This window comes from Rana temporaria, chromosome 1, assembly GCF_905171775.1.
Source record: "Rana temporaria chromosome 1, aRanTem1.1, whole genome shotgun sequence".
NCBI lineage: Eukaryota > Metazoa > Chordata > Amphibia > Anura > Ranidae > Rana > Rana temporaria.
Window position 1 is genome coordinate 321575425 of NC_053489.1, and position 26308 is coordinate 321601732.

General features: G+C 42.3%; 1 protein-coding gene across 3 annotated transcripts in view; it reads right to left on the minus strand.

The window, feature by feature from the left end:
• Positions 1-26308, minus strand: part of CNTLN (centlein) — a 424230-nt gene that overhangs the window by 75796 nt on the left and 322126 nt on the right. For all 3 annotated transcript variants that reach the window (XM_040360158.1, XM_040360150.1, XM_040360168.1), the window contains one exon: positions 19933-20136. In XM_040360158.1, the coding sequence (XP_040216092.1) occupies positions 19933-20136 (204 nt within the window). The remainder of the gene's footprint in view (positions 1-19932; positions 20137-26308) is intronic.

The window sequence follows — 26308 nt, forward strand, 5'->3', positions numbered from 1 at the left end:
CAGTGTAAATGTTTTACTAGTTTTATGTCTAATATGAGAAGTTTATGGTTTATTCTATTATTTAAATGTGACCCACACCAACCAATCCCCAATTCTTTTTTTCTTGCGGCTTTAAACTGCAATGTAAGTAGGATTGTGCAATCAAAATCACTTAATTTATATGGAGGCAGATTTCCTCTAGCCTCAGTGTAGGAAGTAAGGATCTTACAGAATACCTGTGACTAATAAAAAATATATTTATATTTGAAGGGAAAACAAACATTACACAGACCCAGAGAATAATTAAAAGGATAAGTTCATCTTAAAATGCAATTTTTTTGCAGGTAAAAAAATTAAAAGGGCATTTTTTTTTTTAGGCCCCTGTAAAGCATTGCACTCACGATCAGCAGGTAACGGTTGCAACTCCAGGCTCTATGAAGGCTGTCTAATATGTGTATGTATGAATAAGGGACCTTATAGTGTAAGCTCCTTGAAGGCAGGGACTTATGTGAATGTACGATATATACAGTATATAAATGTGCTGTGCAAACTGATGGCACTATATAAGTACCTGTAATAAATATATAACTAAATATATACAGGCACTTATTATTACACTCAAAGGTACATTTTTTTTAGAGCCTTAAACGCATTGTTGCAGATGGCAGAATGGAGAAGGACAATGGAATAAGCAGCTGAAAAAGTAAGCATTATTTTACAAAAAGGAGCACTGTAATACATAGAAAGGTTTGCCACAAAAGTCAGTAAAGGTGAAATCTGGTTGTTGTTGGTGAAACACATTGCATAAAATATCACCAGATGGAAGTAACACTGCATGTTACTATTCTGAGGTCACAGTAATGGGAGGTTTGTGGCAAAAGTCAGTAAAACTGAACAAACCCTTTAAGTTTGCAGTAGACACATAGGGGAAAACAATCAAAACTTACTGGCTGTTAAAGAGGAGTTCCACCTGAAAATGGAACTTCCTCTTAACCCACTCCTCGCCCCCTTACATGCCACATTTGGCATGTAATTTTTTGGGGGGGGGGGGGGGTGGGGGCTTCAGGAGAAGGGGACTTCCTGTCCCACTTCCTCCCTCCGCCGAGGGGCTGGAAAGGCGATTAGCTTAATCGCCTTTTCACAGCCCCTCCCTGTAGGCGAGCGCCTGTCCAATCGGACGGCGCCGCGCGCGCATGCGCAGTGCCGCTCGCGCATGCGCAGTGGGTGCCCGGCCGTGAAGCCGAAAGCTGTCACTGCTGGGTGCCCACACTAGAAATGAAGGGGGGACGAGGAGCGGAGCCCCGGCCGGCGCGTCGCTGGAGCCGTGGAGCAGGTAAGTGTGACAGTTTATTAAAAGCCAGCAGCTACACTTTTTGTAGCTGCTGACTTTTAATAAACTTAAAAAATGGGTGGAAAACCCCTTTAAGTTATTCATTTGCCGTCGTTGAATATGGTATTCACTACATTACAAAAAATGTGCAAAAGTAGTCTAAATATCTTTGTATCTGGGCAACTTAAAGTGTAACTAAACTCAAAAACAGAGATCAGTACCAGTACCTAGATGTGGTGGCCTTATTTGTTTCTTTTTTTTTTTTCCTAGGCAATTTACCTTTATTTTTACCTGGTGATCCTGTCCTAGGATAACACTCACCCTACTGTATAGCATAATAGATCACTTCATGCTGGCTCCTTTTGCAGGTATACAGTAGCTATGTAAAACATTAAAAATAGGTGTCTATACTGTTTAAATTTCAGTAATATACTGTCTCACCCTGCTCTGCACATGCAAAGTTGTTCTCTATTTTTAGGCACTGTGTTGAAAATCAGAGCAGCTAGAGGCTTATCTGCTGTCAGCTAACCATCGGTTAAAAATCCATGCATGCTCACAATCAAATAGAGCTTTCTTTTTGTGGTATTTGATCAATTCTGTTTTTTTTTTAGTTTTGCACAATAAACTAAACAAAGAACATCTGACAATTAAAAAAAAAAAAAAAAATATATATATATATATATATATATATATATATATATATATATATATATATATATATATATATATTACTTTCTGCTCTATAACACATCCAATAAATACCGTATTTATCGCGGTATAACGCGCTCCCGCGTATACCGCGCACCCCCAAAGTGGCCCGAATTCCTGTGGAAAAAAGTTTTTTTGTTTTTTTGTACTTACAGTTTTGGTGTCTTGCGCGGCGTCCATCGGCGGCCTCGTCGGGTCCGGCGTCCTTCTGCGGCTTCGGGTGTGCTCTTCGGCGGGTCCGGTGTCCTTCTGCGGCGGGTCCGGTGTCCTCTTCGGCGGGTTCGGTGTCCTCTTCGGCGGGTCCGGCGTCCTCTTCGGCGGGTCTGGCGTCCTTCTGCGGCGTCCTTCCCGCCACGAGTTTGAATACCGCGCCGGCATATACCGAGCGCAGTACACTCGTGAAGCTTCGGGCAGGCTCGGCAACTGTCGCGCTGACGTCCTGTACGTACAGGACGTCAGTGCGAGAGGCGCCGAGACTGCCCGAAGATTCACGAGTGCACTGCGCTCGGTATATGCGAGCGCAGTATTCAAACTCGTGGCGGGAAAGCGGGTATCGGCGTATATCGCGCACCCACGATTTTGCCCTGATTACCGATAAATACGGTAACCAAACTTCTTCATCAATTTAGGCCAATTTGTATTCTACATATTTTTGTTAAAAAAATCCCAATAAGCGCATATTCATTGGTTTGCGCAAAGTTATAGCGTCTACAAACTAGGGGATATTTTTATTGTTTTTTTTTTTACTAGTAATGGCTTCGATCAGCGACTTATAGCAGGACTGCGATATTGCGGCGGACTAATCAGACTTCTAACTGACACTTTTTTGGGGACCAGTGACATCATTATCGTGATCAGTGCTAAAAATATGCACTGTGCTAATGACACTGGCAGGAAAGTGGTTAACATCAGGGGTGATCAAAGGTTTAACTGTATGCCCAGCTAATGTTTTAGTGTAGTGGGGGGAGTCGCTTTTACTAATGGAAGGCATGGATCTGTGTTTCTGCTTTACAGAAACACAGGACCCATGCCTTTTGTACTGACAGAATGGTAATCTGCACTGGTGTGCAGTCATGATGGAACAGGAAGGGGCCATCCCCAAACTGTTCCTACAAAGTTGGGAGCATAAAATTGTCCAAAATGTCTTGGTATGCTGATGCCTTAAGAGTTCCCTTGACTGGGACTAAGGGGCCAAGCCAACCCCTGATAAATAACCCCACATCATAATTCCCCCTCCACCAAATGATTTGGAAAAGGGCACAAAGCAAGGTATATAAAGACATGGATGAGAGAGTTTGGGGTGGATGAACTTGACTGGCCTGCACAGAGACCTGACATCAACCTGATAGAACACCTTTGGGATGAATTAGAGTGGAGACTTCAAGCCAGGGCTCCTCCTCCACATCGGTGTCTGACCTCACAAATGTGCTTTTGGAAGAATGGTTAAACATTCCCAAAGACACACTCCTAAACCTTCTGGACAGCCTTTCCAGAAGAGTTGAACTGGTATAGCTACAAAGGGTGGGCCAACTCAATATTAAACCCTACGGTCCAAGACTAGGATACCATTAAAGTTAATGGGCATGTAAAGGCAGGTGTCCCAATACTTCGGACAATATAGTGTATTGTGGTGTCATTGGGATCAGGAGAATTTATTTTGGGTGTTAGTTACAGTAGTATCAAAAAATATAAATAAGAAATAAAATTTTTTTTTTACTATTTTGGGCCAGTATAAATAGTATATATCCATTACCATTTACCACCAAATGAAAGCACAATTTTTCATGAAAAAAAAAAACAAAACACAAGGTATACTTCGCCTGGATGAGCAAAGTAGTTGTGATGATGTACAGTTTTACTAACACATGTAAAAGTTGCAAAATTATGCTTAGGCATTATCATCTGTTTAAGGCTGCATTCACACCTAGGCGACAAGTAACGCCGCGTATGCGGCGTATTTTGCCGCAATTTGTGTAACTTTTTTTTTTTTACACAAATCATTTCCATTGCCGTCTATGGCCGAACGCCAATGCCGCCTGAAAAAAGGGTCTGGGACTTGTTTTCAGGCGGCAGGCGTACGGCGTTTCGGCGTGAGATGTGAACCATCTCATAGACAGCAATGGAAATTCGCCCCTCCAGCGTCTGGAGCGTCGGGCGTTTTGTCGCCAAGGTGTGAATGGAGCCTTACCCTTCGGAGGGAAGAGGTTAAATGCAGTTTTTTTTAACACCAGATTTGAAGTGTATGTAAATCCTAACTATGAACAAAAATTGTCTCTTGGTCTGGTAAATATATCCCCCCATATTAAAGAAATGAGGGGAAGGTGTAGTCTTTAACCTATAACAACTTTATTAAAACATTTTTTTTTTTTTTAGCAAAGAGCATAAATTCCACATTAAACACCCAAGGGTTTTAAAAACTAGAATCATTGTAGAAAATTGCCCAGGTAGGCTAAAAATAAATAAGTGCAAAAAATGTTAGCATTTGTTTGAAAAAGTTAGATCCAAGTGTAAACCGCAAAAAGGTTACATGGTGTGATACCTTTTTATAATCTCCTTTGATCATGTATTCCTCATAAACCAGCCCCTCCTCCCACAAAAGGAAATCCTCCATCACAGTTTAAAGGGTTCTAATATATCCAAAATATTAATATGAATAATACTAATAAGGTCATTCTGTGAGAAGAAAGAACTGTTTAGAGCCAACTTTTAAATTGTCAAAGTTTATAAGAAATACTCTTGCATGATAGTTCCCATATACCGTTTATAGTGGATCCTGGCTGCAAAACATGTACAGCTGTTATTTTATATCCACTTAAAGCTGACCTTGAGGTAAACTGGTAAATACACAGATGAAAAGCTGGTTTGCATTTCTGTTAATCCAGTCCTGAAATTTACATAGCTCTGTAACACAGCACAGCACAGCCCTGCCTGGCAGAGGAGTGGACCTAATCTTTCTTTGCTGCAGTTTCACTTTCTCTTACAAGTCTCCTCTCCGCCCTAACCCTGTGAATACACAGAGAAAGGAGAGACACTACACCAATTGGCTCATCTCTCTGTCACTCTGCTTTCTCCCCCCCATCAGCATGCTTCTTGCCAACTGGCACCTTGTGCTGTCTTTTCTGAGCACTGCTGTACAGGAACTCCAAGAGGCTGACATCAAGTCTAAATAAGGCATTTACACTGTTTGCAATAAAAAAAATATTGCATTATAGATTACAAAGCTACATTTTATTTACATCTGCCTAGATTTCAGCTTCAATTTCAACTATGGCATGCACTTGAGAGAGGATCCAACCACCTGCAAATAGACAGGATCGGTGTATTTACATGTTTAACTCCTTCACGCGTACGTAACGCAAATATGCGGCCTTTGGCTTGAAGGGGTTCTCCCGGGGTGATGCAGCTGCATGCATCACCCTGTACCGAGTCGACAGTCAGCTTTCTTGTGACAAAACTCATGGGGCTATGCAGCCACTCGGCTGTTATTCCAAGCAGTGGGAGGGGACCCCCCCACCCGCCTTCGGTGGTTCGCCCACTGGGAGGCCTGAACGACCAGTCGGCACATCCGCTGGCTGGCCAGAGACCTGAACAAAGCCATAATTGGCTTCAATCGGGTGTTGGATCTAGTAACCCAGATGCAATGTCATGGCATCACTTCTGATTAACTGAAGACTTATAGGCGGCAAAAAAAAAAGACAGTATTCAAAACCGCCAAACTTGGCAGTGCAAATGAGGGATTTGGGGTCTCTCCATAAACCCCTGATCTCTCCAAAAAGAAGTATCTGTCACAAGGGATGTTTGCATTCCTTGTGACAGCAATAAAAATGATCAGAATTTGTTTTTTTAAAGGGACAGTGTAAAAAAATATTGCTCACGCGCAGAAGCAAACGTATATGTAAGTCGTGCCTGAAAATGTAAGCAGTCTTCAAACCACACGTGAGGTATCACAGGGATTGTTAGAGCTAGAGCACAAGACCTCCACTGTAACTCCAAACTGGTAACCTGTAGAAATTTTTAAAGCAGCCCTATGGACGTACCGTAGCTTGTTGCCATTCCATGAGTGTGCACAATTTTAAAGCACAACGTGTTAGGTATCAATTTACTTGGCATAACATCATCTTTCACATTATGCAAAAAAAAATAACGATCACTATTTTATTCTCTAGGGTCACAGCTAAAAAAAATATATATATAATGTTTGGGGGTTCTAAGTAATTTTCTATCAAAATACGGATTTTAACTTGTAAGCAACAAATGTCAGAAAAAGTTTTAGGCGCAAAGGCCCAGATTCACAAAGCACTTACGCAGACGTATCTCGAGATACGCCGCGTAAGTGTAAATATGCGCCGTCGTATCTATGCGCCGGACTCTGAAACCAAGATACGCCTAAAAATAGGCTTCATCCGACCGACGTAACTTTCCTACGCCGGCGTATCGTGGGCGCATATTTACGATGGCCGCAAGTAGCGCTCCCAATGATTTCGTATTCACATATGCTAATGAGGGAGATACGTCGATTCACGAACGTACATGCGCCCGGCGCATAATATACGCGGTTTACATAAGTCGTACGTCCGGCGTAAAGTTATTCCCCATATGTGAGGCGCAACTCAAGCAAACGTATGGACCAGGGAACACAGCCGTCTTATTTTAAGTAGTACGTGAATAGGGCTGGGTGTAGGTTGCGTTCACGTCGTAGGCAGTGATCCGTCGTATCTTAGGGAGTAGTTTCGATGTGATTCTAAGAATGCGCACTGGGTTGCGTCCACGGGACGGCGCATGCGCCGTTCATTATACGCATTTGTCTGAGACTCAGCCCATCATTTGCATGGGGTCACGCCTCATTTGCATGGCTCAGGCCCACTTCCACATACGCTGGCTTACACCTAGGAAATCCAGCGCAGATTTGGCAGCACTGGCTTTGTGAATCCAGTGCTTGCCTCTCTGCGCTACGTCGGTGTAGCGTATATTAGATACGCTACGTCGGCATAAATATATATATATATATTTTTTATTATTATTACATTTTATTAGTATTTAACATATCCATTAAAACAAACAACATGTCACATATATTTACATTTATCAAATGGAAAAATCCTCATCAACATCAAATATCTCCCCCTTTCCCAAACGAAAGAAAAAAGAGAAAAAAAAATCAAAAGAAAATTCAAATTTAAGTAGATAAGTTCCCCCCAACTCCCCTCTCTTCAAAATGCATTGTGTTCATTGTGCATTACTCCACCCCTTTTGACAATAAACCCTATTTATTCAATTCCAAACTCTCTTAAAAAAATAAAAATATTCTCATTACACCTCTACAAAAAAAAATAGGAGGCTTCTATGAGCCATATAAACACCATTCCATAAAAAGAGAGAGCGGCACGAAGGGGTTAATGCGTCACTTTCCGGAGTATCAGATATCTTTACATAGTACCATAAGATGTCAGCATATGAGAAAACTCCGCATACAGAAATACTGTGGGAAAAATAAGTATTCGATGTGATGGCAATTACATGAAAATATAATTATCAGTAAGTGTAATTTATGTTTTTCCTTTCAGAGAACAGAGGGGAATTTTGCCAAGAGGGGATTGTGTTTTTACTTTACTCTGTGGATTACAAGTACTCGTCGTTGAGAGAATGAGTGCCCTATTGAGAGGTAATCGCCCCCAACACCAGCAGGACTGTAACAAATCTAATGCCCATTGTGCTGTTGTCTGACATTGTCATGTTATTTGGATGGTTCCAACCTTGCATTTATTGAACGGACGTTACTGTTATTTGTCTACTGAAATTCTCTCTCTTTTGTTTAATAAAGTCCATTTAAAACACCAGGCTGTATGAGTAAATTTGAATACAGCCAGGGAAGGTCATCACAGGAAGGAACAGGACACATTTAACCCACTGTCCTCCTGGGGTATTGCTACAGATATATCAGGTATTTACTTTTAGAGAAAACTTTAAAGTAGACCTATGACCAAGCTATCGGCACTCAAGAATTAATAGCTTACTTTCTTAAAGCAGAGTTCCAACCAAAAATGGAACTTCTGCTTTTCGGCACACCCCCCGGTGTCACATTTGGCACCTTTCAGGGGGGAGAGGGGTGCAGATACCTGTCTAAGACTGGTATTTTCACCCACTTCCAGGAATACTCTTGTGCGGCACCCCCCCGCTGTCTTCTGGGAAACGCACTGTTCCCAGGAAAGCGGGGACCAGTGATGGTGCGCCGCACTACTCGCATATGCACAGTAGGGAACCGGGCAGTGAAGCAGCAAAGCGTCACTTCCCAATTCCCTCACCAAGGATGGCGGCGGGTGCAGCCGAGGGACTGCTCGACCTCGGCTGCCGACATCACAGTACCATAGTGTTCTCTGCTTTTGAATTTATTAAAAAAGCCCCCATAAAAAGTTACACTTACAAGAAATAATAAAAACAGCATGTATCAAATTACCAGCTCATCTCCTGCAGATCTAGACTCATGGTGCTTCGCCTGACATCACAGATATGACTCCTCCTTTCTAAACGCGTGTCGGCCTCTCATTGGCCTTGGCATTGATTGGAGGAAAAGCACACACCCCCTCTCCTCATAGGTAGAGACTTTCAGCTCTGTTCCTTGAATCGTTCAGGGCTCTGCTAATCTAATCTAATCATCCTCCCCAACACAAAACTCAGGCTGGTTTTATTATATGTGACAAAGAACTTGAAAGGCGTTATCAGGCTGATAACAGAAGAACAGAGCAGGAGACAGATATGGGACATAGTGCTTTGAAGAGAGATAACAAAACAATACAGATATATGTGCCCAGCTCAAACTTCATGAAATCGAGTTTACATACACTTGCAGCCCTGTTTTCAAAGCTTGTTATGACTTGTTAGGAATGTATGAATATTTGAATGTCCATAGTCTCTCCTTAGTTCTGCTTTAAGTGTTGGCCCATGACAACCTATAAGCAAAAATATCTGATAAAAGCACCTAAACTAAACCATGCTATGGCTCTACATAACTGCTCCACTAGGATAAATACTGCTTTGAAAGTATTTCAGGTTAGCAAAGACTTTAAAATGAAGATGTCAGGATATAAATATTGGAACAACCTTTGCAGAGGGTCAGAGGTCACTTGAAGTCTATAAGCCTATCGATAGCCTGACGTCATACACAAACACAGTTTTTTAGTGCAATGTGTGAATTGGGACAGTTGACATACAGCAACTGGGTGACTTGTAGCCTACATGGTTATAATATAATTGCAAATATCCTGGATTTGGGCTTTAACTACAACTTTAGACAAATAAATAAATAAATACAAAATGATCCAAAGTATTATTTTGGCCATGGAGTTTACTGCTGAGATATAATCTTTATATCATACCTGCAAGACCCAGCCCAATCCACGCCTACATGAGACCAACAAGTGTCATAATTATTCTAGCAAAAATGCAAACTTTTTTTTGAAGCAGAATAAAATATACTACTTGATCAAAATCAAAAGAAACTCCACGAATTGTCTTGGAAGAGCCCCAGACAAGGTTGTAGATTTCATAAATGTTATCCTCTCAGAAGTCCATTTTTCATAACCCTTTTATATTGAATTGATATATTATTTTATACAGCACAGACACTGAATGAAATTTCCATTCTTATGAGATTTTTTATTTTTGTACGCTGAAAAAAAAGTTTTCTCAACAATTGAAAAAAAAGACTGTCAAAAAAACTCTGCGTCTTTAATACATTTCCGTGGCTTTTTTTTAATCATACATGTCCTTAACCACTTGCCGACTGCCTAACGTACATTTACGTTGGCAGAATGGCATGGGCAGGCAATTTACATCGGCAGAATGGCATGGGCAGACAAAGCAACGTCACTGTCGTGTCACTTGTAGCCCAGCCCTCTCACAGTTAGAATCACTCCCTAGGACACACTTAACCCCTTCCTCGCCCCCTAGTGGTAAACCCTTTCCCTGCGAAGCGCGCGCGAGACGCTTTCCCCGACTTAGTTGGGGTAGGCGGTACACTTTGGTGGGGGTGGGTCAGCCACGCCCTGTGACCTTTGACCTCTGGCACCCACCTTCTGACCTTTGGGGGAGGTCCCTGTTCCAATTCCTGAGTCCTAGTCATATTCTTCAATGGGAAACCCTAATGGGAAACCCTAAGCCAACCCCAACCTATTGGCCTAATCTGAGGAAAAAATAAAATTATATAATATTTTTGGGGATATTTATTATAGCAAAAAGTTAAAAAAGAGATTTTTAATACAGCTTACCTGTAAAATCTTTTTCTTGGAGTACATCACGGGACACAGAGCGGCATTCATTACTATATGGGTTATATGGAGTACCTTCAGGTGTAGACACTGGCAATCTTCAAACAGGAAATGCCCCTCCCTATATAACCCCCTCCCATAGGAGGAGTACCTCAGTTTTGTAGCAAGCAGTATGCCTCCCAAAATGGTCCTCAAAAGAGGGGTGGGAGCTCTGTGTCCCGTGATGTACTCCAAGAAAAAGATTTTACAGGTAAGCTGTATTAAAAATCTCTTTTTCTTTATCGTTACATCACGGGACACAGAGCGGCATTCATTACTATATGGGATGTCCCAAAGCAATGCTTACAATGAGGGGAGGGAGAACATCTCCAAGACAAAAGGATTTAATTTAGAGATATACTCAAATCATAATAAATCCAACTTATTTGAGAAAAATAATCTTAAATTTTAAATTTAACTCAAAAAAAGAGGAGCCCCCGGAATCCGAGGGTCTCAAACTGCAGCCTGCAGCACTGCCTGCCCGAAGGCAGTATCAGTATTCCTTCTTACGTCCAACTTGTAGAATTTTGTAAATGTGTGGACAGAAGACCAGGTTGCCGCCTTGCAAACTTGAGCCATAGAGATCTGGTGGTGCGCTGCCCAGGAGGCGCCCATGGCTCTAGTAGAATGAGCCCTTAATGATACTGGAGGAGGCAACCCTTTCAAGCCGTAGGCCTGAGTGATCAATTGCTTAATCCACCTAGAAATGGTGGACTTTGCAGCTGCCTGCCCCTTCTTGGGCCCATCCGGTAGAATAAACAGCACATCTGTTTTCCGGATCTTCTCTGTAGCTTTAAGATAGGCCTTCATGGCCCTGACAATATCCAAGGTATGCAGCAACCCTTCCTTTCTGGAAGTAGGTTTAGGGAAGAAGGATGGTAATACCAAATCCTGGTTCAAATGAAAACTGGATATGACCTTCGGTAAGAAGGAAGGATGAGGGCGGAGAACGACCTTGTCCTTATGAAATATAAGATATGGTTCCTTACAGGATAAGGCTGCCAGTTCCGAAACTCTTCTTGCGGAAACTATGGCAACCAAAAACACCAACTTCCTTGTCAGTAGAACCAAAGGAACTTCAGCCAACGGCTCAAACGGTTGTTTCTGTAAACTCGACAGAACAAGATTTAAATCCCACGGACAAAGCGGGGATTTAACTGGAGGTTTAATACGTAAGACCCCTTGAAGGAAGGTCTTAACCAGCGAGTGGGTGGCCAGTGGCCGCTGAAACCACACTGACAGGGCAGAAATCTGTCCTTTGATTGTGCTTAATGCCAATCCTTTATCCACTCCTAGCTGGAGAAAACTTAAAACTCTATCTATGGTGAACTTGCGAGGAAGCCATAGCTTGGACTCGCACCAGCCTATATAGGCCTTCCAGACCCTGTGATAAATCACCCTAGAGACCGGTTTCCTGGCTCTGATTAGGGTAGAGATTACTTTCTGAGACAGACCTCTACCCCTGAGAATCAAGGATTCAGCTTCCAGGCCGTCAAATTTAGATGCCGTAAGGCAGGGTGGAGGATCGGACCTTGCGATAGCAGGTCTGGCCTTAGAGGCAGAGTCCAAGGGTTTCCCACTACCATCCTTAGGATTAGTGAGTACCAAGCCCTTCTGGGCCATGCTGGAGCTACCAGGATAATTGGTATGTGCTCCACCCGGATCCTGCGCAGCAGGCGGGGTAGTAACTGGAGCGGGGGAAACGCATAAAGAAGCTTGAACTGATGCCAAGGGCAAACCAGAGCATCGGTTCCGCAGGCCATCGGATCCCTTGAGCGGGACATGAACCTGTCTAGCTTCTTGTTGAGTCTCGATGCCATGATATCCACGTCCGGCACTCCCCATCTTTGGCAGAGTGCTTGAAAGACTTGTGGATGCAGAGACCATTCCCCCGGCCATAGAGTCTGGCGGCTTAAGAAGTCCGCCTGAAAGTTGTCCACTCCGGGAATGAATACTGCCGATATGCAGGGCACATGAGCCTCTGCCCATAGGAGAATCAAGCTCACTTCTCTCTGAGCGGCCTGACTCCTGGTCCCCCCTTGGTGATTTATGTATGCCACTGCCGTGGCATTGTCTGATTGAATTCTCACCGGGAGCCCCTGCAATTTCGACGTCCAAGCCCTGAGGGCTAGTCGAACAGCTCTGAGCTCCAAGATGTTGATGGGTAAAAGCTTCTCTGGCTTTGCCCAAATACCTTGGCGAGTGGAACCATCCACAATCGCTCCCCAGCCCGTCAGGCTGGCGTCTGTGGTCACTATCTTCCAAGCCACTGGGCTGAAAGATTTTCCCTTCAGTAGATTCTGAGGGTCTAACCACCAACACAGACTTTGCCGGACTCTTGATGAGAGAGGCAACGGGATATCCAAGGCCTGTGGCCTTCTGCTCCATGCTGACAGGATGGCTGCCTGCAGGATGCGAGTGTGGCTCTGGGCGTATGGCACCGCCTCGAAAGTAGCCACCATCTTGCCTAGTAATCTCATACATAGGCGAATAGTCGGTTCTTTCTTGCTTAGAACCAGTAGGATTAATTCCTTGATGGCTTTGACCTTCCTCAGAGGTAGGAACACCCCTTGTTGTTCCGTGTCTAATCTCATGCCGAGATATTCCAACTGCCTTGTGGGCTGGAATGCTGACTTTTCTCGATTTAGGACCCAGCCGAACCTCTCGAGGTATTGGACCGTGAGGGCCACTGCTCGTTCCAAGCCGGGAGACGAGTGGTCTATGACTAGGAGGTCGTCCAGGTATGCTAGGATCGTGACCCCTTGGATCCTTAGCTTGGCTAGGATTGGAGCTAGAACCTTCGTGAACACCCGGGGGGCCGTAGCCAACCCGAAGGGAAGCGCCACGAATTGGAAATGACGCGAAGCCACCATAAAGCGTAGATATCTTTGATGTGGCTGATAAATTGGAACATGAAGGTAGGCATCCTTTATGTCTATGGACGCCATGAAATCGTCTTTTTGGAGTGTGGCAGCTGCTGACCGCACGGATTCCATCCGAAATGAGCGGACTTTTAAGTATGCATTTACCATCTTTAGGTCCAAAATTGGCCTGACATCTCCATTGGGCTTTAGGATGATGAATAGGTTGGAGTAGAAACCCAGCCCCTGTTCCAGGACTGGTACCTCTACTATTACTTCCTGGGAAAGTAGATGATCTAGAGCCGACCTTAATGCGGCTCTTTTCTCCAGATCGTTTGGAATCCTCGACTCCTGGAAATGAGGAGGAGGAAACCTTAGGAATTCTAGCTTGTAGCCTGTGGCCACGGAAGACCGTACCCACTCGTCGGGAATGCTGGCTTCCCAAATCTCCGAAAAGAGTCGCAGCCTTCCCCCCACCTTCGTGGGTGGGGGCGTCCCTTCATGAGGTAGACTTGGGGGCTGGTTTTGCTGGCTTGCGAAACCACTGCCTCTTGCCCCTAACAGCCTGTCCTCGTGATCTGCTGTTGAAGCCGAAGTTTGTTCTTGCAGGAGGCCGTCGATACTGCTTGGCATTAGAGGGCCCCTGCCCAGGGGAGGACTGTCGTTTAAACGCAGGTCCCTGAACCCTCTTCTTAGTTGGCAAGAGAGTACTCTTGCCGCTTGAAATGGTCTGAATGTATTTATCTAAGTCCTCTCCGAAGAGCCGTCCTCCATGGAAGGGAAACCCTGCCAGGAGCTTCTTGCATGGGGGCTCAGCCTCCCAGCTTTTTAACCATAAGAGTCTTCTCATATGGATAAGGGATAATGATAAACGTGACGCTTGTTGGATAGAATCCTTGATTGCGTCTACCGTAAAACATATGGCCTTAGGGACATCCGAAAATTCTTCTGCCTGCTCGGCAGGAATAAGTTCAAGCATTTGCTTAAATTGATCCGATAAAGCTTGAGCGACTCCAATCGCAGCCACGGCTGGCTGTACTACTGCCCCTGCAGAAGTGAAGGAGTTCTTAAGTAGGGCTTCCAAGCGTCTATCAACTGGATCTTTGAAAACCTGTACGTTTTCTACAGGACATGTTAACGATTTGTTAACACATGAGATGGCTGCGTCTACTGCAGGAGAAGCCCATCTCTTGGAAAACTTTTCTTCCATAGGATAGAAGACAGAAAATTTCTTAGGTGGAAAGAAAACCTTGTCTGGTTTGTTCCACTCTTGGAACAAGACTTCCTCCAATAGAGGATGGATCGGAAACACAGCACTGCTTTGAGGCGCCCTCAGTGAGCCCAAAGCTGAAACCGTCGATACCTGGAGCTCTGGTACAGGCAGGTTGAATGCCTTATGGACCAAGTCCGTCAAGCCCTGAATCCACCAGCTCTCCCTCAGGGAGACTGCCCCAGACTCCTCTGTATCCGGATCTTCGATCCCTGAACCTACTTGGTCTCTGTCCAAGAGGTCCAATTCCCCAGAGGAAAGGACCTCCTCTTCCGAGGGTCCGCGCACGGGTGACGGAGATCTATTCCGCTTACTACCCCGCATGGCTGCGGCTATCATTTCTCCCATGCTTCTCCGCATCTCATTTAAAGAGGCGAGTAACACCTCCTCCGTGACCACCTTAGGGTTGGGTTGACTCGCGTCAGCTCTAGCCCCAGACCCCGATGGCCCAAAGGCTCCCTGTGGGGAAAGCAGCGGCATAGCTCTATCCGAGACCTCAGATTCTGCGGGGGAATCCCCACCTTTTGTACCCTCTGATCTTGATGCCATGGTACAATACCGAGGTACACCTGCTACTTATTGGTACCTGGGACTTATAATAGTCAAATGCCCAAACACCTGTTTGGGGAATAAAAAATGTTTCCTCTACCCTAGATGACACTCTTTTTTTTTTTTTTTTTTTGTGTTTTTTTTTTTTTTTTTTCAAAGAAAAACTTTTCTTCTTTTTTTTTTTTTTTTTTTTCAATCTAGGCAAGAAAAAACATTCTATCCCCCTGAGTAGTATTGCCAAAGAAAAGACTATGAGATGGAAAAGAAAACCAGCCTATTCCTAGGCTAAACCACAATCTTCTGAAGACTGTAGTATTCTTTCTGGCCACTGTGTGTCCTCAGCGCCCCGTGCTTCACTCCAGTCCTTCCTCCCTTAAGCCAGAGAAATGAATGAGCTGTGGCATCTAAGGAAGGGCCGCCCCTTCCTTTAAACCACTGACCCGCCCTTCCCCCCCAGCTAAAACGGCGCCAAATGCGTCTATAACACGTGCACGCGCACCGCGCGCGCGCCCGCCGACGGGGGGGGGGGTTGGGAGGAAGGGCCTCTCTGTTCCTGCAGCCGCAGGCCTGGAACACACGAGGAGGTCAGCGTTTTGCCTGCCTTGCAGGCATGAGGGAGAGGACTGGATAGAGCATCGCCTGGAGGCTTGCAGGTAAGCATAGCTCTCTGACACACACATACACTTGTACATAAAAGGCCCCACTCACAGCTTTTCCAACACTACCAGGGAGGTCACTTTTTATGGGGAAATATAACATATAGAGCCATCCTATCTTCATGATATGTGACTGGTTTGCCAGATGCAATGCATAACCTTAGGCATGTCCCCTGTGACCTCCCAGAAAAAACTTGCTAAGAGCCAAGCCCCGCAGGTTTTTCCCCTTACTTACCTGCTCCATGCCGCAGGACTTTGCCAAGCAAGAGGTCCAATCTTCCCCCATCTCCGTGGGGATGTCTAGACCTTCAGGCCCTGGGAACCTTCTTCTTCCATGAAGGATCCACTGTCCTGGGCCCATACAGCACCCTGGCAAACAGAAAACATTAGGCGCCCCAAAGGTTTTCTAAGTTCTGGGCCCAGGGTCCAGCTCTCTTAAAAAGAAAGCATTATGGGCTATACCCCAAGGGTTTGGGGTCCGGTTACTGACCACTTTAGCGCGCAGGCTTTTTTGGACAGAACCGGTAGCTCACCTAATCCCAAGGATGCGGAGGCAAGCTAAACCATGACTAACACCTAAGACACTGGCGTAAAAACTGAGGTACTCCTCCTATGGGAGGGGGTTATATAGGGAGGGGCATTTCCTGTTTGAAGATTGCCAGTGTCTACACCTGAAGGTACTCCATATAACCCATATAGTAATGAATGCCGCTCTGTGTCCCGTGATGTAACGATAAAGAAAATATATTTTTTTCAAAATTGTCACTCTTTTTTTGTTTTTAGCGCAAAAAATAAAAACTGCAGAGGTGATCAAATACCACCAAAAGACCGCTCTATGGTGTCCGTTTATGAAGCAGTGAACAGCGGTGATCCCAACGATCACCGCTGATCACAGCCCATAAACAGTTTATGAAACAGAGATAATCGGGGGGAGAAGTGTTTGAACTTGTTCTCCCGCTGATTATCTCCACACACAGAGAATCCTCATAGACTGACACAGTAACGGCCAGTTTATGAAGCTGTGATCTGAGTGCTTCACTGGCGATCTGTGTCAGAATTCACACTCCCGCTCAAAGCTGATGAATCGGGGAGTGAAGAGGGAATCCCGGGGGATCTGAGGAGGAAGGAGGAAGATTTTTAACTTCCTTCTACCTCGTTCAGACCCCTCAACACTAACATTTATGTGTATACATACATTATATATATATATATATATATATATATATATATATATATATATATATATATAATGTGTACATGTGTGTGTATATATATATATATATATATATATATATATAAAAATATACACACACACAATGTGTGTGTATATACATGTATATATATATATATATATATATATATATATATAATGTGTGTGTGTGTATACATATATATATTATGTAGGGGGCCTCGTTATTTTAATTACATTAACCACGCCGTCTGTCAGTGTACTGAGCGGTGATAATTCATCACTGCTCAATAAACTGACATCTCAGTGTTTCTGTGAATTTCTTGTACTGTAATCTCGTAAAGTCTCACGAGATTCCAGTATCAGGGGTCGTTCTCCAGTGTTTGAAGTGTTGGTAGATCACTTCACTCCTCCAAGGGTGAAGCGATCTTTTCCGATTCATAAACAGGCACACAGAGGAGAAAAATCTCCTCCGTGAATGTCGGAGAACGAAGCAGTGAATAGATTTCACTGCTTCATAAAAGGATCAATTTTGTTTAGGAGCCACATCGCACAACCGCGCAATTGCCACATTCTGCTGGAGAGCTTGTTCTTTTGAAAAAAACAAAAAAACAACAGACTTACTGGCTAAATCACCAGTAAGAATAGAAGAAAGCCTACAAAAGAAGATGAATGCAGTCATCGCATCAAAGAAATGGTAAGCTGCAATATAATTGTTTGCTTTTAGGTTTATTACCACTTTAAGTAGTTGACCTGAGTCATATGCAGTTCCTATTTATTTCCTTCTCTTCAGTCTGGCCATTTGAGAAAAAAACTGAACTTTAACTGCTAAATACAAATAATTTAAGTAACGTGCAGGAAGTTTTTATAGTGGTTTTAGCCGAGGCAGCTATAGCGTTAACAAATTTTCTGTCTATCTTACAAAAATCTATAATAGACTGTGCCATAAACCACAGGTTTCAATGAGCTACTTCCAAAGAAAAGTACAGTTATTCTGCCTTCTGCAGTAATATAAGCATCCCTCTCTATCCAGTGATGTTGCAGAAGTGACTTACGGCTCTCCTCCTCATTGGATGAGACAGCAAGTCAATTAGCCAATGAGGAGATAGAGGGGCGGGAACTAGCCAGGTCTCTCTCTGAATAGACACACAGAGCTACAGCGTGGTTCGGGTGCCCCATAGCAAGCTGCTTGCTGTGGGGGCACTCAACAGGAGGGAGGGACCTGGAGCACCAAAAAGGGACCAGAAAAAAAGAAGGATCTGGGTTGCCCTGTGCAAAACCATTGCACAGAGCAGGCAAGTATGACATGTCTGTTATTTTTGGGGGAAAAAAACGCAAAGAGATTCGAGGCCAATCAAAGGTCAAAGTTATGTTAAAATCCTCACCCTCAGTAATGATGCACCAGTCAACATGTCCACCCAAGAAAACCCCACCTAAAAAATTAAACTGCCCTTCTCCGGTCCTTTGGCAGGTAGGTGAATCATCTCCAAGGTATGTTCTGTCAGACTGTATGCAAGAAAACTGCATGTGTCTCTTCATATTGTTTTATTGGATTTAATTTGCTTTATAATTATATAATTTGTACATCTGTCATTTAAACTGTTCCTATTAAAGTGTAAAGTGTAAAATGTATATATATATATATGTATATATATATATATATATATATATATATATATATATATATATATATAAAAGACTCTTTTGGAGATGGCTTTAGATAAAATATTTTTTTTACAAAAATGGAACATTTATTTGCGGTTGCTAGAAATAATTTATATCTATGTAATTACCAAATGTTGTACATTATTTTACAATAGAGATTGGAGCAAAAATAGAAAATTTCAAATCTTCCCTGAGCCTTTTATTAATGTTTCACTGTGTAACAAGATAATTTTTAAATAACAAATTTAAAACCTTAAACTTGGCACTGTAAAAGTGACAAGTACATTGTCTTTGCACTGTGACTTTTAACTATGATAATTACATGAATAAATGATCTGCAGCAGTCTGACATGTAGTCAACTACACTGCTGGGGCAATTTGGCACAATTCAGAAAAAAGACGTAAAAAAGACAGGGTATGCTTTAATAATAACGAGAACAGATGTTTAAAGGGACAAAAGTAACAGAGATCATGTGTGTTGGAACATTCAATGAGCCAACTTGAGATCAAAACTAGACATGAAAGAATCTGAAACCTGAAAGCTTTAGCAGTAAGAAAAGAAGGGGAAGAAAAAAAAACACTAGATCAAAACTTCACCCTTACTAATGACCCAACCACATGTATGAGCTGCTGTCCAATTTCTCCATTCACATAGGCGTTCTTTTCTATTGTTGTCAGCTGTTCTGCGAAGCCTTTAGTCCTGGTTAGCAGAGTCAGAGAACAACTCCTTTGGAAAATGCGGGACTTGAGATCATAGTTTGTATAGTAGCCTGTTCAATGCGAGTACTTAAAACCGGTACACCCTCCATTCTGAGCCTAATGTCCTGGCTTTGCTACCATGGTCTTGAGCTCTCTGATCATGAACTGTTTCATAAAGGCAAGAGTTCAAGTCTACTTTAGGAATGTTGTCTCCCTGTCTTTTTTTTCCCCTGAACTTTATCTACAGTGCATCATTTTCCCTTAACAAATGAGTTCTCTCTAACAATGAAGAACCTGCCTGGTTAATGTGATCATAGCTAAGGGGAGAAAGCTGTGCACACTAATTTGACCACTCTGGCACTCAACCTTCTTTATAAATAAATAGTGTTTGATAAATGGCTAAAAAGAAAGTACGGTATTATAGTACTGACAACCTTTAAAGTTCCTAGTATTTCAATCATGTGCAGAAAAACGACATATGGAATCTGATTTGTTATCATGCAAAACACTTTCGTTCAGGTAGTTTTATGCACAAGGCAACAACTAATTTAAGTTTCTGTCTTTGGGGAACAAGTGCCTGGAAAGCATGACACAGTAACTAAAACAAACTCTAGGACCTACAAGTCACACTTTTATATGATTATGTCATGCAGTTGGACCTTTCAGAGTTTGCAAAGCCTGGCATAAAAACAGTTTCCTCAGTAACTCGATCTCTATTTTTACCTTTAGTTTACTCTGGAGCTGCTTTGCTTCCACATCTGTGCTTTTAGATGGTGTTAATTGAGTCAATGTAGGTTGATCCAAGGTCACAGGGCTCACCATTTCTAGTGACCTCTTGGCTTGGGCCAGCTGCTCAGTCATCTGTTCCATGCTTCTCTCCAAATTTTCCTTTTCATGCTGATATTCAGTAAGGTCTGAAGACAACTTCTAATGTTCATAAAAGAGAAAAAAAAAAACAACAACCAGATTTAAATTGACGAGAAGGCATCACACAAATCAAGCAGTAATATGCAAATGTAAAAAAAAGCAATGGGATTATATTTCCAAATCCACTGTAAAACTATTATATAAGTAATGACTTTCGGAATGCTGGATAAAAAATGTTAAGCTGTGAGTGATAAAAATAAAAAATTAGTTCAGCAAATGATGACATTTTAAAGTTAATGCAAACCCAATACTAAAGTTATGTAAAAAGTTGCCTTTTGGCTTTGTAAATGTAGTTCTACAATGTTTTTATCCGTGTGATTAAGGCTGCTTTCACACTGGTTTTAGCGGCACTCTACCATCGTTTTAGCAGCGCTATTCACCCGCTAGAATAGAGTGGTGTATACACTGCTCCTCCACTGCCCGAAAGATGCTGCTTGCAGGACTTTTTCTAATGCTTTCACACTGGGGATACAGGGGGGGCCTTTTTCAGATGCTTTACAAGCGCTATATTTAGCCCAAAAGCACCTGAAAAACACCCCAGTGTGTAAGGGGTCTAAATGTTTCATTACTACCTGTTGATTTGCCATTTTTTTGCGTTCACGCTCTGAGGACTTTTTTTTTTTTTTTTTTTTTAAACATGGTGACCACCAGTTTCTGATTCTGCAGGACAGTGGTCTTCCTGTACTTTCATCTAATCTAATCTGCTGCAGTAACGGCCCATTTGCTAGTCAGCTGCTCTTACCATTTAACAGGTGAGACAGGGAAACGTGTAAATGCAATGGCTCCTTTTGCTGGACAGCCTGGCCTGTTACAGTTAGTAGAGAGATAACAGATCTACTGTCAGGATCCAAAATTTGTTGCCGATAGTATCGCATGCACACATATCAATGTATTTTAATGCTATACTATAAAACTACATATACAATAACTCAATATTAATACACACCAGTTTTCCTGCAGGTTTTTCTCTTCAGATTTACCAAAACCATGTAGTGCAAGGGCCTGCCTGATTGCATACGAATTGAAACTCCTAAGGTTTGACCTAATATTTGATGGTTTTGGTAAACCTGAAGAGAAAAACCTGCAGAAAAACTGATAGTGTGTATGGGGCTTAAGAGACATACATGGGGTCTTGCCTTTGCTGATTCTTCCAAGAATGCCAATTTCCTTTCTGGGAAAACAATTCATGGAATGCTCTGATACTGACTTGAAATATATTGCCAATAAGTAGTCATAACTATGCTCTGCCTTTTTTGCTACAGGTTAGTTCTCGGTCAGGGAATCAAAGTATTGAAGATCGATATAAGCATGACAGTCAGGCAACCATCATTTAGAAGGTTAGCAATGGCAACCTCCATATTTTACTCTATAAAAGTTTTGTTTAACGTTATGAGATGAGATAAAAAGGCTGATTTACTAAAGGAATCATTTTACATTCCTACACAAACCGTTATTAATTTTAAACATAAACTCAGCAGAGTGTTGTTGCCCCTGGAAGAATGCAGTTGTTTGACAAAACGGCGTAGGGAGGAGCGGCGTGCTGACGTCACCACAGTTTACCTCGCTGCTATCCGGAAGGGCGGGCGGATAGTGAGAGCCGGCCGGCTTCAGCAACTTTACACGCTACTTTTATTTGATTATCATGTGAGTGCAACCTTGTTTTTACTGAATAAATTTTTAGATGATATCACACTATGTCAGTACCTTTCCTTTTTTTGGGTCATCTTCAATGAGGAGTTTCCGTTTGAGCAATAAGGTGGAACGCATAGGTGATTACTGAACAGGAGGTCCCAGAAATTTTTAATCAGGGCTGTTAGCCATACATGCCTACCATCTCGTTTGAGTCGGTAAGCAGATTAGAGATAAGAGGTGGAGGTCTCATCTATCCCACTTTCTGGCATGGTGTCCCTGGACTGTCTTTTTGCACTTTTGTCACAGGAGTTCTAATTGGAACATCACTGGAATTTGAACTCTTTCATGAACTTTATTTATCACAGTCACTTATGATCTTAGGTCCTTAGTGTCCTATTTTGCACAGGTCATCTGTGTACACGTTTGGTGTTTTTTTTTTTCATTTATTTTCATGTGATTTATGCAGTGCAGCTTACCTATTTAGAGTGTTGTTATTACACAAGATTTATAAAGCGCTAGCAGTTTGTGCAGCACTTTACAATATAAAGGAAGACAGTATGATTACAACACAGTTCAATACAGAAGGAATAGGAGGGTAATGCTCATGGAACTTACAATCTAAAGGGAGGGGTAAATGGTACAAAAACGTAATAGCTGTGGGGGATGATCTGGTGGAGGTGGCTGTAATACAGTTTTTAGGTGGAGATGCAGTAGGCTTCCCTGAATAAACAAGTTTTCAAGGATCGCCTAAACAAGGGCAGGGAAAGGAGCTAGCCTAACATATTGGGGTAGGGAGTTCGAGAGGATGGGAGAGGTTCTAGAGAAGTCCTGGAGGCAAGCATAAGAGGAGGTAACAAAGTAACTAGAGAGCAAGGTGTATTAGGAGGAGTTGAGAGGACAATTTGGGTGATATCTGCAGTTGAGATTGGTGATGTAGCTGGGGGCAGTGTTGTGGATGGCTTTTTATGTTGTGGTTTGTATTTTGGATGTTATACGTTGTGCTAGTGAAAGCCAGTGAAGGAATTGGCAGAGAAAAGCAGCAGCCACAGATCGGTTAGTAAGGTGTATAAGTCTATCAGCAGGATTCATGATAGACTGAAGGGGGGGGGGGTAGTCTGTGTAAAGGTAATCCAGTGAGGAGGGTGTTGTAGTCAAGGCAGGGGATACCCAGGGAGTGAAAAAGTTGTCTGTTGTGTCATTAGTTAAGTGGGAGCGAATTCTGGAAATGTTGTGAAGGTTAAGGTGGCACAATTTAGCCAGTGATTGGATGTGGGGCACGAAGGAGAGGTCAGAGTCAAGAATTACACCTTGCATGCAGGTGTGGAGGGACCAATAATTGTGCCATTGATCTCAATGGTAAAGTCATGTGGGGGAGAGACTGTTGGGGAGGAGGAAAGGAGAAAATATTCCAAGCTCAGTTTTGACAGACTAAGTTTGAGAAAATGGTGTGACACCCATGCCAATATATTGCTCAGTAAATTTGTGATAAGTGATATGTGGGGGAGTAGAAAAATGCATCTGGGTGTCGTCGGTGTAGAGGTGGTATTGGAAGTCATGGGAGGTGATCAATTGGCCCAGGGAAGAGGTGTTGAGAGGGAATAGGGGAGGCCTAAGAACAACGTCTTGGTGTAACTCAACAGAAAGAGTAAGAGGAGCAGAGGAGATAAAGTTGTATGTGGCACTGAAGGTGCGCTAAGTTAGGCAGGAGAAGAACCAGAGGAACAAAGTCGCAGAGGCCAAGGGAATAAAGAGTATGGAGTTATTTTTAGCAGCTAGTAGATCGTTAGTAAGTTTTAATATGACAGTTTCAGTGGAATGTTCGCTGCAAAAGCCAGACTGTAGGGGATCAAGAAGGTTATCAGTGAGGTAGCAACTCATACCTCTTGGAGGCAAACGGCAGCAAAGAAATGGGTCTAAAATTGTAAAAACAGGTGGGGGTGAGAGTGTTTTAAATAAGGGGATAACCAGTGCATGTCTGAGAGGGGAGGGAAAGGTGCAGGTAGAGAGTGAGAGATTGAAATGTGGGTTAAAGAGTGTAGGCTAGAGCAGTCTAGTGAATTTGAATATTACAGTGAGTAAAACTGTCTGTTTTAACAGAGTGCAGTTTTGTAAGTAAGAATTGCAGATTGTAAATGATTGAAGTCTCTTTACAAGACATCTAGAAATGAAGCATGTTTTAAAGTTATTATTTACTAACTTCACCTGAAACAGATATCTTTATTTTTATTAATGGCTGTGAAAAATTAAAATGTTTATTTTGTTAACTTTACGCTCTCAAACTCCTGTGGCAAGATAACGCAACGAGAATCATATCACACAAAGCTAAATGATGGTGCCACATTATTCTGGTGGACTTTCCATTGTATGCAACAAACACATGGTAATGGATAAACTTGTATCATGTATTTACTATATATCTGTATACACAGATAGAGATTCAAAATACTGTAAGAAAATAACACCATTGAGGTCCCTGACAGAAGTAGAGATTAAGCAGGAGATTCAATCTGCCAGTGCCCAAATAAAAAAAAAAACTACTTTGGGTGCTATTAACTTTTAATTAACCATTGGTATACTTAGAAACCAGATCCACTACTAGATAGCACATATACATATAGTCCTATAAAGGTTATTTGCACACAAATGTTTCAGGCTAAACACACCTTTGTCTGCACTTGGTGTTAATAGAATAGAGTTGTTCTGAAAGAGACTGCCATTTCCTGCCACCCACTCACACACACACAAACCTGCTAGTAAATAAGTAAAAAAAAAGGTATTTGTTTGCTACAAAATGTATATTTCACTTAAACTGTGATAGCCGATATTAAAAAAGCAATTTGCTTGTGGCATATTATGCATTCAGAACTGCTTGGTAATTTATTATTGTGCACTTTACATTTTTTATTTAGGCTTTTAAACCTCTGGTCAATAAAAAAAATCATAAAAACCAGCGGATGCATACAAAAAGAAACCCCACTGGGTATAAGTACATACCTTCAGTTTTACTGTCCAAACATCTAGAGTGCCCATGAACCCCTGAAAAGCTATACTAAGTGGCCATTTCCTGGAAAGGTCAAAACACATGCATGCCCCCGCATAAACTTTGCTATGTAAATGTCAAGTCCTCAAGAACTTTAGAAACCTGGTCTGGTTGTCAGTGGGTCATTCATCATGCCAATATCTACAAAATGGAATTGGTTTGGGATGGGTTATGCAGTTAAAAATGCAACAATGCCTTTTTTGTTATAGCTTAGGATGGATAATCTCTTTAGCCAGTTGAAAATAGACTTCAGACCATGTAATAGCAGCCAACGGAAATACTTCATGAAATCTATTACAACTAAATATTGTATTAAAATTATTTTGTAGGTCTTCTAGAGGGTAAATAAATTGGAGCAGCTGTTGTGAGTAATATTTTGTTGGATGATCTTAGGTTGTGTTTTGTGTTTCATCTCCTGTGTACACATCATAGCCAGTGAACCTCACTCTACATAACCTTGACTGGGGATTGATGTATGTAAAAGGTAAAAGCCAAGCTGGAAAGGGATACAATAACAGATGCTCGTTGTTTATCTCCACTGAGTAGGACTTACCAACTTCAACAGCAGCCAAAGTACTTCTCTTCCATTTGCACAAATGTTGTGTTCAGAGACCACTTTATTAGAAATATAATTAAAATGGCTACAAACTGCTAATTACTGTCAACTGGTGCCCAATCGACATGGAAAGGACATGTCACTACACAGTTATTCAACAGATTAGTTTCAGCATTCAAATGAGAAAAGTATTGTTGGTTAAAGCATATAATGTGGGAAAAAGGAAAAATACATTCTAACACTCATATTATCTTAGCAAGCACTTGATGTTGATGGTGGGGAGAAGCAAATTCAATAAATATGCATAATTTACAAACATATTGGTATGTTTAATATATACAGACAGATCTAACAAGACTTTTGAGAGCTGTACTAGAATCGAGTAAAACCCCAAAACAATATACAGGTGCAATGTATTGTGCAAGCCTGCCCATAAGTGACAACTCCCTTTTGAGTAAACGTGGGCATGATCTATCACCTTGTATATAGGGTCTGGGGACTCCAGCAGGGATATATAGCCAGCCATAACCAACACATATATGGCCGGTCAAAAAAAAATAAAAAATAGCACAGCCATGGCCAAAAGTTTTGAGAATGACAGAAATATAAATTTTCACAAAATCTGCTGCCTTTATGATGGGAATTTGCATATACTGTAGAATGTTATGAAGAGTGATCAGATGAATTGCAATAAATGGAAAGTCCCTCTTTGCTATGAAAATTAACTTAATCCCATAGAAAACATTTCCACTGCATTTGTGAAGATGGCTTCAGGGTGCCCAAGAAAGTCCAGCAAGCGCCAGGACAGCCTCCTACAGTTTATTCAACTGCGGGATCGCGGCACCACCAGTGCAGAGCTTGCTCAGGAACGGCAGCAAGCAAGTGTGAGTACATCTGCACGCACAGTGAGGCAAAGACTTTTGGAGGATGGTCTGGTGTCAAAA